Source organism: Musca autumnalis, unplaced genomic scaffold, assembly GCF_047663935.1.
Source record: "Musca autumnalis isolate F117 unplaced genomic scaffold, ASM4766393v1 scaffold_3, whole genome shotgun sequence".
Lineage (NCBI taxonomy): Eukaryota > Metazoa > Arthropoda > Insecta > Diptera > Muscidae > Musca > Musca autumnalis.
In genome coordinates, this window is record NW_027411866.1 from 198,170,451 (window position 1) to 198,183,584 (window position 13,134).

Here is a 13,134-nt window from a genome sequence, read left to right on the forward strand (position 1 = left end):
TATCGAAAATATCAAATGTTGGGAATATCGATGGTTTGCCAGCTCTAATATACACATGCAATAGACTTCTAAGCACAAAATATTGATGAAACTAATTGATTTCAGTATATTTCAAAAATTCATGCACTGAGTAGTAAGGACTTTTAATTATATCCCACCAGTAAGACATACGGTGATGATAAATACGATTTGGGTCATCAAATGACCCCAACGTAATAGCAGGGTTAAAGGGCCTAAAATTTTCGGGATTTTAATTCACCACTAAATACTTTAAAAAGTTGCATTTATATCTTATATGTAGAATATCCTTATGTGGGTATAAAAAAGCAATTAAAAATTTTTGTGAGGTGTAAAGTTTATTTTGACGCTCACTGTATTTCTTTTAATCTTTTCTGCAATACATTCCATGTGAAGTAGCTGTAATTTACGACTGATACGCGTCATCAATCCTAATGGCCCGGCACATACGGTTGCGTTCATGGTACAATTAGAAAGGTAAATGCCTCAGCCCAGCTGATCGAATCTAAAACGTCAAAAAACTATGAATTCGCCATGAAAAATCAAAACAAAAAACCATATACCACTTTATAGACAAACACAAGCGATAAAAAGAGACAACAAGAGACCATTTGGCGAAAATTTTGACAGTTTACATTACAAAGTTGCTTTGTTGTAGCAATTCGCCGATGCATCTACCTTTCTTATTGTACCATGGTTGCGTTACAACCATGGCACAATTACCCAGGTAGTGGCATCGTAAAATTTTGAATATGTTATGTCAAAACTTTCTTTATGTTGTTGGGGAAATTACAACAAAAATATTTTTTTTATAAAGGGATTTGACTTTTCATATTCGATCAGCTGGTGTGATACCACTACCTGGTAGTTCTGCCATGGTTACAACACCAGATGAAAATTTCAAGAACTTGGCTTCACTTACACATTTTTCATGTGGTTGTTGTTTTCAAAGCGCGACACGACTCACAACGGATCGTATGTGCCGGTGCCATAAATGTTAATTTTGGTTTAAATTTTCATAATTTCCTAATATTTCGCCAAAGGGTTAATGCCCCTATAATCCCAAGTATTTAACTCAATAATTTCCCCCTTAACTAATGCAAACTGGCAACACTACTGGCATTCGTGTTACCATATCTCACACACCAAAAAACATAATATAGCGGTCATGCGCCGTTATATTTTTGCAAATATATACTAAATTTTCACCACAAAGTATTGGTTTCTATTGCACAGTACAAACGTAACGCAGTGATTTTTCCGTTTAAAGAAATTTTAATACAAGACAATGAAAAATTCAATAAAATAATTGTGAATCCCTTAACGCAACCACAGGGATCTGGCATCATTGCCACTACTGTGTCTTTTGTTGTTTCTTCGGTGTGCAAGCAATAATCATTTGGAAGTTGTCGTCGTCTGCTGCATAAAAAAACAAGAACAAGAATAAAAACAAGAAGAAGCATTCGCAGCAGCAGTTCTGAGTTACTTTTTCTATCGGCTTCGCACTCTCTGGCTCTGAAGTATTTCTCTAGTTTTTCGTTTCGGTCGTCGCTGTCGTTGGTGTACTAAATAAAATATCGATTGATTCTGTGTGGATTGTGGTGTTGAAAAACAAAATTTGAGACATTTTTTTGCAAAACGCCTTGCAAGGACTGATATAATATATATATAGGGCGTCTATTGCACCGAGAACACCTTGCGTCATCGTAAATACAATTAAAAGTTGCCGAAAAAATCAATTCTCACACACAAAAGTTGCACGAGCAAAAAACAAAAACGAAAAAACACTATACAATGTCAATGTAATAGAGAAGAAAAATAAAAATATCCGTCGTCGCAGTCGTTGTTGTCTCCCCACTATTCTGCACTACTGAGGCATTCTAACGTTGAAGGAGGTGTGCAGAAGAAGTAACCAGCCAGTCAACCAACCAAAAACAGAACACCAACAAAATGAGTTCACATCCTTCGCGCCGTGACTTCTATACCGTGGAAGTGGGTGATACCAATTTTACAATACTTACCCGTTACCAGAACCTAAGACCCATCGGTTCCGGAGCACAGGGTATTGTTTGTGCTGCCTATGATACTATAACCGAACAGAATGTTGCCATAAAAAAGTTGTCGCGTCCATTCCAAAATGTAACACATACCAAAAGAGCTTATCGCGAGTTTAAGCTCATGAAATTAGTAAATCATAAGAATATCATTGGATTACTTAATGCATTTACGCCCCAGCGCAGCTTGGAAGAGTTCCAAGATGTCTATCTGGTAATGGAGCTAATGGATGCGAATCTGTGTCAGGTCATACAAATGGATTTGGATCATGACCGCATGTCCTATCTGCTGTATCAAATGCTGTGCGGCATTAAGCATTTGCATTCGGCCGGTATCATACACAGGGATCTGAAGCCCTCAAATATTGTCGTTAAGGCAGATTGTACATTGAAAATATTGGATTTTGGTTTGGCCAGAACAGCGGGCACCACATTCATGATGACTCCATATGTGGTGACGCGCTACTATCGTGCCCCCGAAGTCATCTTGGGCATGGGCTATAAGGAGAATGTCGATATATGGTCTGTTGGATGTATCATGGGAGAAATGATACGTGGGGGCGTCTTGTTTCCCGGTACCGATCACATTGATCAATGGAATAAAATCATAGAACAGTTGGGTACACCATCAACCAGTTTTATGCAACGTTTGCAGCCAACTGTTCGTAACTATGTGGAGAATAGGCCACGGTATTCAGGATATTCATTCGATCGTCTATTTCCGGATGTACTGTTCCCAAATGACAACAATGAACAGAGTCGACGAAAGGCATCTGAGGCACGTGATTTGTTAAGCAAGATGTTGGTCATAGATCCGGAACAGCGTATCTCTGTGGAGAAGGCTTTGTTGCATAGCTACATTCATGTTTGGTACGACAATGAGGAGGTAAATGCCCCGGCACCCGAGCCCTATGATCACAGCGTCGATGAAAGGGAACACAATGTTGAGCAATGGAAGGAACTGATCTATGAAGAAGTAATGGACTATGAAGCCCATACAAGCCATACATGTAATAATACCAATGCTGGTTCCAATAATACGCGGTAGAAATATTAATAATAAAAATAATAATTTAAAAAAACAACAACAAAAACAACCACAATAATAATAATGATAAACAAACAAGAAAGAATAATAATTACAATATCTCATTCAATTTAATTCAAAAAAGCTTTTAATATACGATAATGTATATAAAATATTAAATAACTAATAAAAATAAATAAAAAAAAAAACAAAAAAATATCATCGTAACCCGAAGCAAGGTACGTGATTTAGTAAAACCCCTTCAAAAAAGAAAAACCAACAAAAATACGCATTTTCATTTCGGCTTTTTTGTCGTGGTAATTGTGGTGTTGGCTGCTGGCGGAAGGAAGTAAGGAGGAGAAGAAGGTCGTTCGGACATTTGGTCGGTGGTTTGTTTATTCGATGGAAGGTGGTTGTTGTTGATGGAGCTGTGTGCGGTGCATGAGTACATAAGGTTCAGGTGTAGTGTGAGGTCCTGTGGAAAAAGGATATACGCAGCATGAATTATAATATAAAACTAAGAGCCTAAAAAGACAATCCTCTCTGTCGTATTAATAGAAACTAATGTGTAATAAAGAAAATCCAGCCGCTATGCTATTAATAGAAGCTAAGTCATTCCCAACATTTAATTCCATAATCTACTTTGTAACAATAAAATGTGTTACATATATCCATTTATAATACTTCCTGCCTACACTGCCACAGTGAACGTTCTCTAATTTGTCAAGGTTTCAAGAACAAGATAAAAATACAACAACACCTTGCTCTACTGTGTTACTTTATTTTCGTTTATTGCAGAATGTGGTCTGCTGCCGCTGCTAATGCTATTTACCAAAACAAATGTATACCACCATTTCATTTTTACCCCCACTTTTTTCCATTACCACCCCTCATTTTAGGGTGGTTTGTTATGTGAACACTTTTTTATTTTGGGAAAACTCAATAGAATTTCCACACTTGAAATCCGTTGATAAATTAAGTGGCTGACACTTGTGCCTTGGTTTTGGTAGGTAATTTCTAGAAAAAGTTTTAATAGCTTCTCTACTAACAAGAAGTTTTTTTTTTAAATTTGATATAAACCTATTCTGCCAATATACTTGTGAATTAATGTTAAACTCTTATTTATCTTAATTCCAAAAACTCCCAAAAATCTTATCAAAGTAACTATTCCCTTTTTACTTTCTTCGCCAAATATTTTTATAAATATTTGATGATAAAGCTAATTGACATAAATGTCTGTTCAGATAGAAAATCTACATATCAGCAGCATATTTGAAGTGATTCATTTATTCCCAATAACTTTAATATTGTTTTCTACTTTCTTTGTGATTTTCTAATATACAATTATCACTCATTTACTTGTACGTGTTTTTTGTTTTATTATTTTTTGTGGAAAATGTTTATGCAGTTTCTTTGTTAATATTTGGAACGAAGGGCTAAACGAAAACAATATGAAACACTAAGGAAAGGGCCAAAGTCGGAGGAGCCGACTATTCGGTACCCCACCACGACCTAGGCTGGGGTCAGTAACATCAAGCAAATTGTGCACGGAGCTGTAGGTGTCATTAACGAACGTTTCGGCGAAGATTCGAATATTGTGATTGTTGGGGATTTTATTTATTTAAATATTTATTACAATTAAGAAATATAATTAACTTATAGCTAAAAGCATTAGCGACTACGGCTATCGGATAAATGTTGGAAATTTTAGGGGTCGATTATCGATAGCAACTATCGTTTAGTGGAGTTGTCAAAATCACTTTATGTATGGCAACCTTCAACTGAAGTTGCGAATCTCAATTGACGAAGCAGTAAAATTGAAAGGTAAAAAACTTTTTTTAACAATTGTTGATTATTTGCATGATTAATTTTGTGTATCAAAACTATGGTGAAAATAATAAAACAACTGTTTGAAATATTAATTGATAAATTGAGTGCAAATCCAATGTGCACAATCGTCCATCTATACAGCCGACAACACCAGGGAATTTCTTAATTTTGCCTTATTAAGGCGAAGGCCATTTATAGTGATATTTAATTCTCTTTCGAGTTGAGCTGTAAGGCCTTTAGAGATACATTGAAAAATTAGGAGTCTACCGAAGTTCCACGCATCCAACCATTACACTACGTTTCACGGGTGGTAAAGCCGATCTTCAGGTGTATTAGGATGTTGTTGTGGCAGACGAAGGCAATGCTTGGAAACTAGTATATATATCACACTTCATTAGATAAATGTATATGCGAAATTATGTCAGTTAATTGAAACTCCAAACTTTTCCTATAGTCTTGCTTGGTAATCCCATTTTTCAATGTTCACAAATACTACGGTAAGTTTTATTCCTACATCATTAGTAATTGCTCTTCTAAAGCAGAAGATTTTATTTTTTGATTTGATCATCAATTATTGTCTACTAAAGTTTTGACAAGTTGATGGTGGCTTAGAACGCTAAGACGCCGGCAACCTTGACACTCAGTTGTCGGAGACCCAGGTTCGAATCCCAGCCTGGCTCATGCTGAAATTATTTTTTAATTTTGCCTTATTAAGGCGAAGGCCATTTATAGTGATATTTAATTAATTCTCTTTCGAGTTGAGCTGTAAGGCCTTTAGAGATACATTGAAAAATTAGGAGTCTACCGAAGTCCCACGCATCCAACCATTACACTACGTTTCACGGGTGGTAAAGCCGATCTTCAGGTGTATTAGGATGTTGTTGTGGCAGACGAAGGCAATGCTTGGAAACTAGTATATATATCACACTTCATTAGATAAATGTATATGCGTTTTTGAATAAAATGATTTTTGTTTTGTCCTTTTTCCTTCTCCGACAATTTCGAAACGATCCAATTTTGACACAATTACAAAATTAGATATTATACATAGGTAGAAATTATTTTTTACACTTTTAGACTCTTAATTAAAATTTATTCCATACAGTAGGCCTATTCTGTAATTTTTATCGATTGAAAAGTTGTTAAAATTTCCTTTGTTTTTGTAACAACTACAAAACAAACAAATGAAATTGTTGTAAAATAAACAATGAGTAAAGTTGTTAAAAAGTTACAGAATAGCCCCCCTGAGCCAAAATCTCCTAAAATACCTCACTTTTTGGGGGTTGTGTCAAAAGAAGAAATGTTCCAAATCAAATTTCATTATGAGTCTCTGAGCAAAAGTAATTTGTAGCTATAATATTTAACATCTCCAGAAGCTTTCGCTTTTTATATATGATTTAGGACCAAATTCTACCGTTTTTATTCACATTTTCGTTATCTGCGGTCACAAAATATATTTTATTGATGTTTTTCATAATAAAATCTTTCAGAAGATTATGTGTGCTCGATCCAAACTGTTTTTGAAATAAATATGGTGAATATATATAGGGAAAATATTGATAACCCAGTTCGGACTTTGAAAAATTGCGTATTTTAGTACTATAACTAAAATAACGTGATCAGGATAAGTCATAAGTTCCTGATATTGTATGTGAAAATGCGGGGGTACAATGAAATTTTGAGTAGAATATTTCTTCTTTTAACACCTTTCGTCTAGAACTAAATTTCATGTTACTTTCATGCATCATCTCGAAAAAAGAACAAAACAAAATTTCAATTCAATACCCACTGTTAAACATTTTGTTTCTTCAAATTTTGAAGCAACAAAGTATGGACTTTAGCTGAAATAAATACACAACAAGTATTATTTTGCAGTCCAACAATACAAAGCCAACAACAAAACAAAATTATTCAAAAAATATTTAGGTGTTTTGTAAGCAAATTTGATGTATATATTTTCTTGATATATATTGCAAATACATATTTCATTTATTCGGCGACTTATATTGAAATTTGATGGAGATTATTTTTGTCTTTGATCTCTTCTATCTACAATGAAGTTTTGTGGGAAAAAACTTAATAAACTCAGATAAAGTACAACATTAACCCTAAAACGTGATTTTAGTTTTGGCAGATTCCTGGCGTTTAGGTACTATTTATAGTTTTGGTGTATTCGGGGACCTATAGTAAAATTTTATGACAAATAATTCTGTAGAATACCCAGCAAAATGTTTGTAGCCAAAGAAGTAGTTAAATCATGAGTGCAAGTGATTCCGGACTACATCTTTTTACGTGAAAGAAGTTATGATTTTTACAAGGGCATGGTGCAGTGAGGATACTGTCTAATTTACTTCTTAAGCACACATTTTGCATTAGTTCTTTGTAGTGAATAAATCACAACAACATATGATTCAACTACTTCTTTGGCTACAAACAAAGATGTAGTTCGAAATCACTTTTATTATTTTTTGTATACAAATTACTTTTTATGGATGCAAACATATTGCTGTTATTATAATTAACAAGAAACAAATTAAGTTCTTTGTCTTTTTAAGTTCTTTTTTGCAAAATTTTGAAATTTCTAAAATGTGAAAAATTTATGAAATGGATTCAAATCGGACATTGTCAAAATGTGAAGAACGGACTGCATTTTTCATGACTCTGCGTGGACTGCTTCAAAAAAAGCTATTCAATCACTACTTCACAAGGAACAACTTCAAATAAATTTTGCTGGGATATTTTGATCTGATACGATCACATTTTAAAGGAGTTTTTAAACGTTTTTGAAAAAAGTTACCAAAAAGACCCGCATGAGGGTTAATTTGCTTCATAAAAAGCATGGTGTAAGAAATTCGTTAAATTAAATGTTAAATTCGCCTTGTTAAAAAGATACCCCAAATTGTTGTCAGTAATATTGCCAAAGACACTTTATAACTAAAATGCAAGGATTCCAAGGAATCTGATGTCGAATATTTCAAAACCTGTACACGCCTATTTAGGTTACTTCCCGACGTAAACTTTCAAAACGCCGATACACGTGTCTTCTTTTTTTCGGTCCTCTTTCATAATCTGGTCGAATTATCTTGTAATTATTTTTTGTGTTGTACAGTGTAATAGACTACGACTAATGGTTGACTACGAATAATAGTTGACTCCGCCTTCCGAAAGTCGACTAAGAATAATCGATTATTCGGTTTCGCACAGTCAATGGTCGACTTCGACTTTTGGAAATTTTATGGTTAATAATCGATTAACCGAAATCGATTTTACGTATCCCTATTGAGGACCTTGTTCTTACATCTCAGCTTGTCGCAGATAGCTGTGCCATGAGCGTACGACGTGAATATGCTGTCGAATGTGGTTTGTGGTCGGAATTCCGATATCATCAACACATATAATTGATTATCCAACGTTTCAAACTTGGCCGGAAGGGGGTAGTCTGCTCGGTATCCTCAAACAGCGTGCAGCGCCTGACTGTATTAAAGACTTTTGATAAATCAAGCTCCTAAATCACTGTTCTATCACACGTCTTGCTCTGGTTGAGTCCACGACTAATATATGTGGAGATGGCGAGCAGCACTGTTGTCGTGCTGTGCTGCTTACGGAACCCATGCTGATGATCGGGAACTGGATAGCTGCTTCTGACGCTGAGGAGGACTGAAGCTTCAAGAGTCTTTGCTACGGGCGACAAAAACGAAATCAATCTATACCATTCACCTTTGCTGGCATCCTTGCCTGCCTTTAGTAGCGGGATCACCCTGCCCATTTTCCAAACTTTGGAAACGACGTGGGTCCAGCTGTTGCAGCATTACCATGGAGATTCTATCAGGGCGCAAACCTTTTGATGATTTAGCGTTCCTGATGATATTCCCATCATCATCCATTTTAATTTATGGTGGTTTATTCTCGGCAGGAAGAGATCTAATTCGACGTAGTACTCTTCTCTTCGCCGTATCACTCCCGGGGTGCTCGACAAACTACCCGCTTGCAACGAAAATTCCAATTGTCGCAATTGAACTAGTCCAGAACTAATTCTAATCAGTACTAGTACAAATATTGACACCTAAGTAATGCGAAGGGAACCAATTGACACCATTTTATCCCCAAATAAACGAGGAGGCGTCAGATGCGACTAAATTAACTTAAACTGTATAAATAATTCACATTTACATTTTCTTAATAACTTAAATATAAATGCAGCATCCAATAACAGAAGCTAGTGTTGATGGACTGAACATATCCGTACATATTATTCATATTGTTCTGGTATAAAAAAGGAATACGAAGGAAATATGCAAATTGCCCTCTTCTCCTCTCTACCCGCTAGCAATTCCAATTGTCGCAATTTAAATAGTCCTAAACTAGAGTTAAGTGGTACTAGTATAAAACTGACCCCTAAGTAATGCGAAGGGAACCAATTGACAAATTTTTATCCTCGGGTAAACGACGAGGGGCCAGTTGCGACTATTTACTCTTAAATAAAGGAGTCGATCTTCGATAACAATTATCGTTGAGTGGCGTTGTCAGTTGTCAAAATTGATCCACGTATGGCAACTCTCAACTGAAGTTGCGAATCTCAGTTGACGAAGCGGCTGTTTTTCAGCAACCACAAATTTTCAGTTGCAGTGAACATTTTCGAAGAAACAAGAAGTAAAATAGAAGGAAAAATAAACATTTTATTAACAATTATTGATTCTTTGCATCATTAATTAATTTTGTGTATCAATATGGTGAAAATAACGACAAAGCAGCAGTTTTATTATTAATATTAATAAAAAAAATATTAACTGATAAACTGAGTGAAAATCCAAACTTAGCCCGAGGAGTTCGGGAGTTTTGGTGAAACCAAAGCCACAGCGGATGAAGCGTGGAGGTCCATTTCGGACAGTTTAAACAGCCATGAACGTATGAAGAGTGGCAGAGTCTGGATTCACTTTAAAGCAAAGTTAAAAAAGAAAATGCCTCAAAATAAAATAAACTTCATCGACACTGGTGGTGGTCCATCACAATAAGTGAATTTATCGCCTTTGGAGCGGACAGCAGCAAATCTTTTGCAAATGAATTTGGTGACAAATACAGTAGGTTCAGCTTAAGTACAAATGACGAACATCCTCCATCTATATAGCCAACTACACCAGGGATTTTCGTTTTTGAATAAAAATGATTTTTATTTTGCCTTTTTTCCTCCTCTGTCAACTTCGAAACGATCCAATTTTGACACAATTTGTCCACTATCAAGTGGACAACTTCCTTCAATACGTTCGTCAATGTAGATTGAGCCATACAATTGTTGTAATCATTGCAATAGAAATTTTGGAAACTTCCCTCCGCAAAAATCTCAACGCAGCGTACACTTTTAAAAGTGGGTGTAAAGCTGTTGATGTGTAACTTACTTTGAAGTCATCCTTTAACGTTTCCACAATGTAAACTACGGCATCCTTTGGCAATCGAAAATATGCCTTAAACCTAAAATAATTTACTGAATATACAGATCTTTCCAACATGAGCTTCAACTTACAGTGCAAATGGAAATTCCAATGGATTCGACTTGTCCCTCAAATTTGTTCTAATAGATGTCATGTCCTGTACATTTTCTTAATCATCAAAAAATAATTCCCCTGAACTTATCATTTTTAAATAGTTTTTTTGCGAACTGTGCCTTTTGGATTTAATAGTGTTCACAAGTTTGAAAAAACACTGATCGATAACACATTTATCGACAACCCAGTTGGGTTGACATCAATAATACAACATTTCATCTCAGTTGTGCTGACAACGCAACTCAAGTTTAGTGGCAATTCATAATCGACCCCTTAATGTCTGTAGAAGTAGTCGTTCCAGTACAACTGAAGCCGCACTTGGTTTCATAGCATTTTCTCAAAATTGGGGGCAGCAAGGCCACATCACCACTTGTCAAACAAAAATCACATTCTACCAGTCAACTAACCCATTAGGGCTTTTCCTTATGTATGGATTCGAAACATGGGTACTTACGAAAGAAGATGAGGCAGAACTGGGTGTGTTTGAGAGAAAAAATCTTCGATATATTTATGGACTAATATGCGTTGAATGTCAATATTGGCGTCGTATGAACCACGAGTTGTAACAGCCCTTCCGACATCGATATAGTAATAGGTATCAAGCTACAACGTTTGCATTTGCTGGGTCACGTCAAAAGGATGGTTAAAGATGCCCCCGCCAGAAAGGCATATGAATATTAACCATTTGACGGAATACGCACCAAGGAAAGATCAAAACTACGATGGAAAGACCAAGTTGAAGATGGCATCACAAAACATGGCATACAAAATTGGAGAAGCAAAGAGTATAAGGAAGATCTGTGCATTTGGAGAATCTATTCTTAATTCTGCTTATGGAACAAAACGTTCTCTTTAGAATAAAAAACATCTAAGAAGAAGAGGAAGATTTGTTTAATTTTTAATCCAATCCAACAAATCTACGTCCCAGAGATTTATGGTCAAAACCAACTAATGGAGCGCCGTTTCTGTTTCTCGCTATACCCTCTGTCGTTAGGCTAACGAGGCTATATATGGGAATATCTGAGTGAAATTGAACCTTTGTAAAATGTGGTTTTTGGTTTCGTGAGCACCATTTTAGCGAAAAGTTTTGAACTTTTGTGGGGAAGGTACACGAAATTTTCGAACTTGTTTTAATTTTGCGCAAAATATTACGATTGCCAAATTTTAGAATGAATCGGTTTACAGTTCGAGAGTAGGGATGGCCAATGGGACTGGTTTTTAAAAATACCGGGATTCGGGATTTTTCGGGACTGCGGGATTTGTCGGGACTTACATCCATAACGGTATTTTGTGTAGTAAAAAAATTTCATTGAAAAATGAAATAAATTGAGACAAATAAAATAAGTAAATGTTATTGTAATAAAAAAAGACAGGAAAAGAACTGGGAGAAATGACTCCCTTACCAAAAAAGCTAATTCGCAAAATGATTCTTATTACACGGAGATCTTTAAATCTTAGTTTTTTTCTTAACCTTTAACTGATCATCGAACATCTTATTCGAAAATCTTAATTCACTTGCGTCGTTTCACTTTAAGGAACACATTGGATTATAACTAGGATTGCTTAATAAATTATTTCCAACGATCTGCATTAGTGGATGCAATACGTTCTACTGAACCGATTACACTCATACCTCTTTATACGGCCCCTCTTTTTACGGCATTTCACTATAACGGCCTGTTTAAATTATGGAACACCTTCGCTTTACGGCGCTTTGTGTCTCGTTTTACGGCCAGAAGAAATCGTTAATTTACCGTTTTGCTATGGATTGTAAACAAAAAAAGCATACATACACTCACCAAAAAATTATCCAAACGTTTTGAAAGAGATTATACGTAATGGAGGATATTGTCCCGAACAGGTTTTTAATGTTGACGAGACAGGGTTGTACTGGAAGCGAATTCCGGAACGAACTTTTATTTCAAAAGATGAAAAATCTGCATCTGTCCAAGGAATGACTCACATCATTGCTCTGTGGTAATGCTTCTGGAGACTTCAAACTTAAACCATTGTTGGTTTATATGTCCGAAAACCCGAGAGCTTTTAAAGGATTGGACAAAAAGCAGTTACATGTTATATGGAAGTCTAACAAGAAGGCTTGGGTGACTAAATATCTTTTTGGGGATTGGTTCAAAAATAATTTTTGTCCAGAAGTGAAAGCCTATTTGCAGAAAAAAATTTAAGTCACAAGGCACTACTCCTAATGGAGAATGCTCCAGGACATCCTGCTAACTTATCCGAAATATGCGTTTCTCTTATTCAACCTATGGATCAAGGAGTCATTGCAAATTTTAAAGCATATTACTTACGAAGAACTTTACAGCAAGTTATAAACAAAAGTGATGACAAATCTTCAATGAAAGAGGTGTGGAAAAATTATTCAATCAAAGATGCCATTAAAAATTGTGAATTCAAACCTTATTTTTACAATAAATCGGAACCGATCTCTTACTGTTAATATGGATTTGTATGAAATGTATTGCCTCGCTTTACGGCGTTTCGCTTTACGGCCGACATTTTGGGAACGTATCTATGCCGTATAAAGAGGTACGAGTGTACTACAAAATGTGTAACGTATGAAAACTTATGGAAATACCTATCACATGGGGTAGTTACGTTAACAGTTTTGCCTCTTACCCCCTGTTTTTGTAAAAAAAATTATTGT

The 13,134-nt window shown here is 35.6% G+C and overlaps 1 protein-coding gene across 1 annotated transcript; it reads left to right on the forward strand.

Moving 5' to 3' along the window:
• Positions 1 to 1,163: 1,163 nt before the first annotated feature.
• Positions 1,164 to 3,385, forward strand: bsk (mitogen-activated protein kinase dJNK). Its single transcript, XM_073976194.1, has one exon. The coding sequence runs from the start codon at positions 1,969 to 1,971 to the stop codon at positions 3,118 to 3,120; it is 1,152 nt and encodes a 383-aa protein (XP_073832295.1). The 5' UTR covers positions 1,164 to 1,968; the 3' UTR covers positions 3,121 to 3,385.
• The last annotated feature ends 9,749 nt before the right edge of the window (positions 3,386 to 13,134 follow it).

Bases quoted from the DNA above. Each gene is read 5' to 3' on its own strand.
- bsk (XM_073976194.1), top strand. From the start codon at position 1,969: ATGAGTTCACATCCTTCGCGCCGTGACTTCTATACCGTGGAAGTGGGT.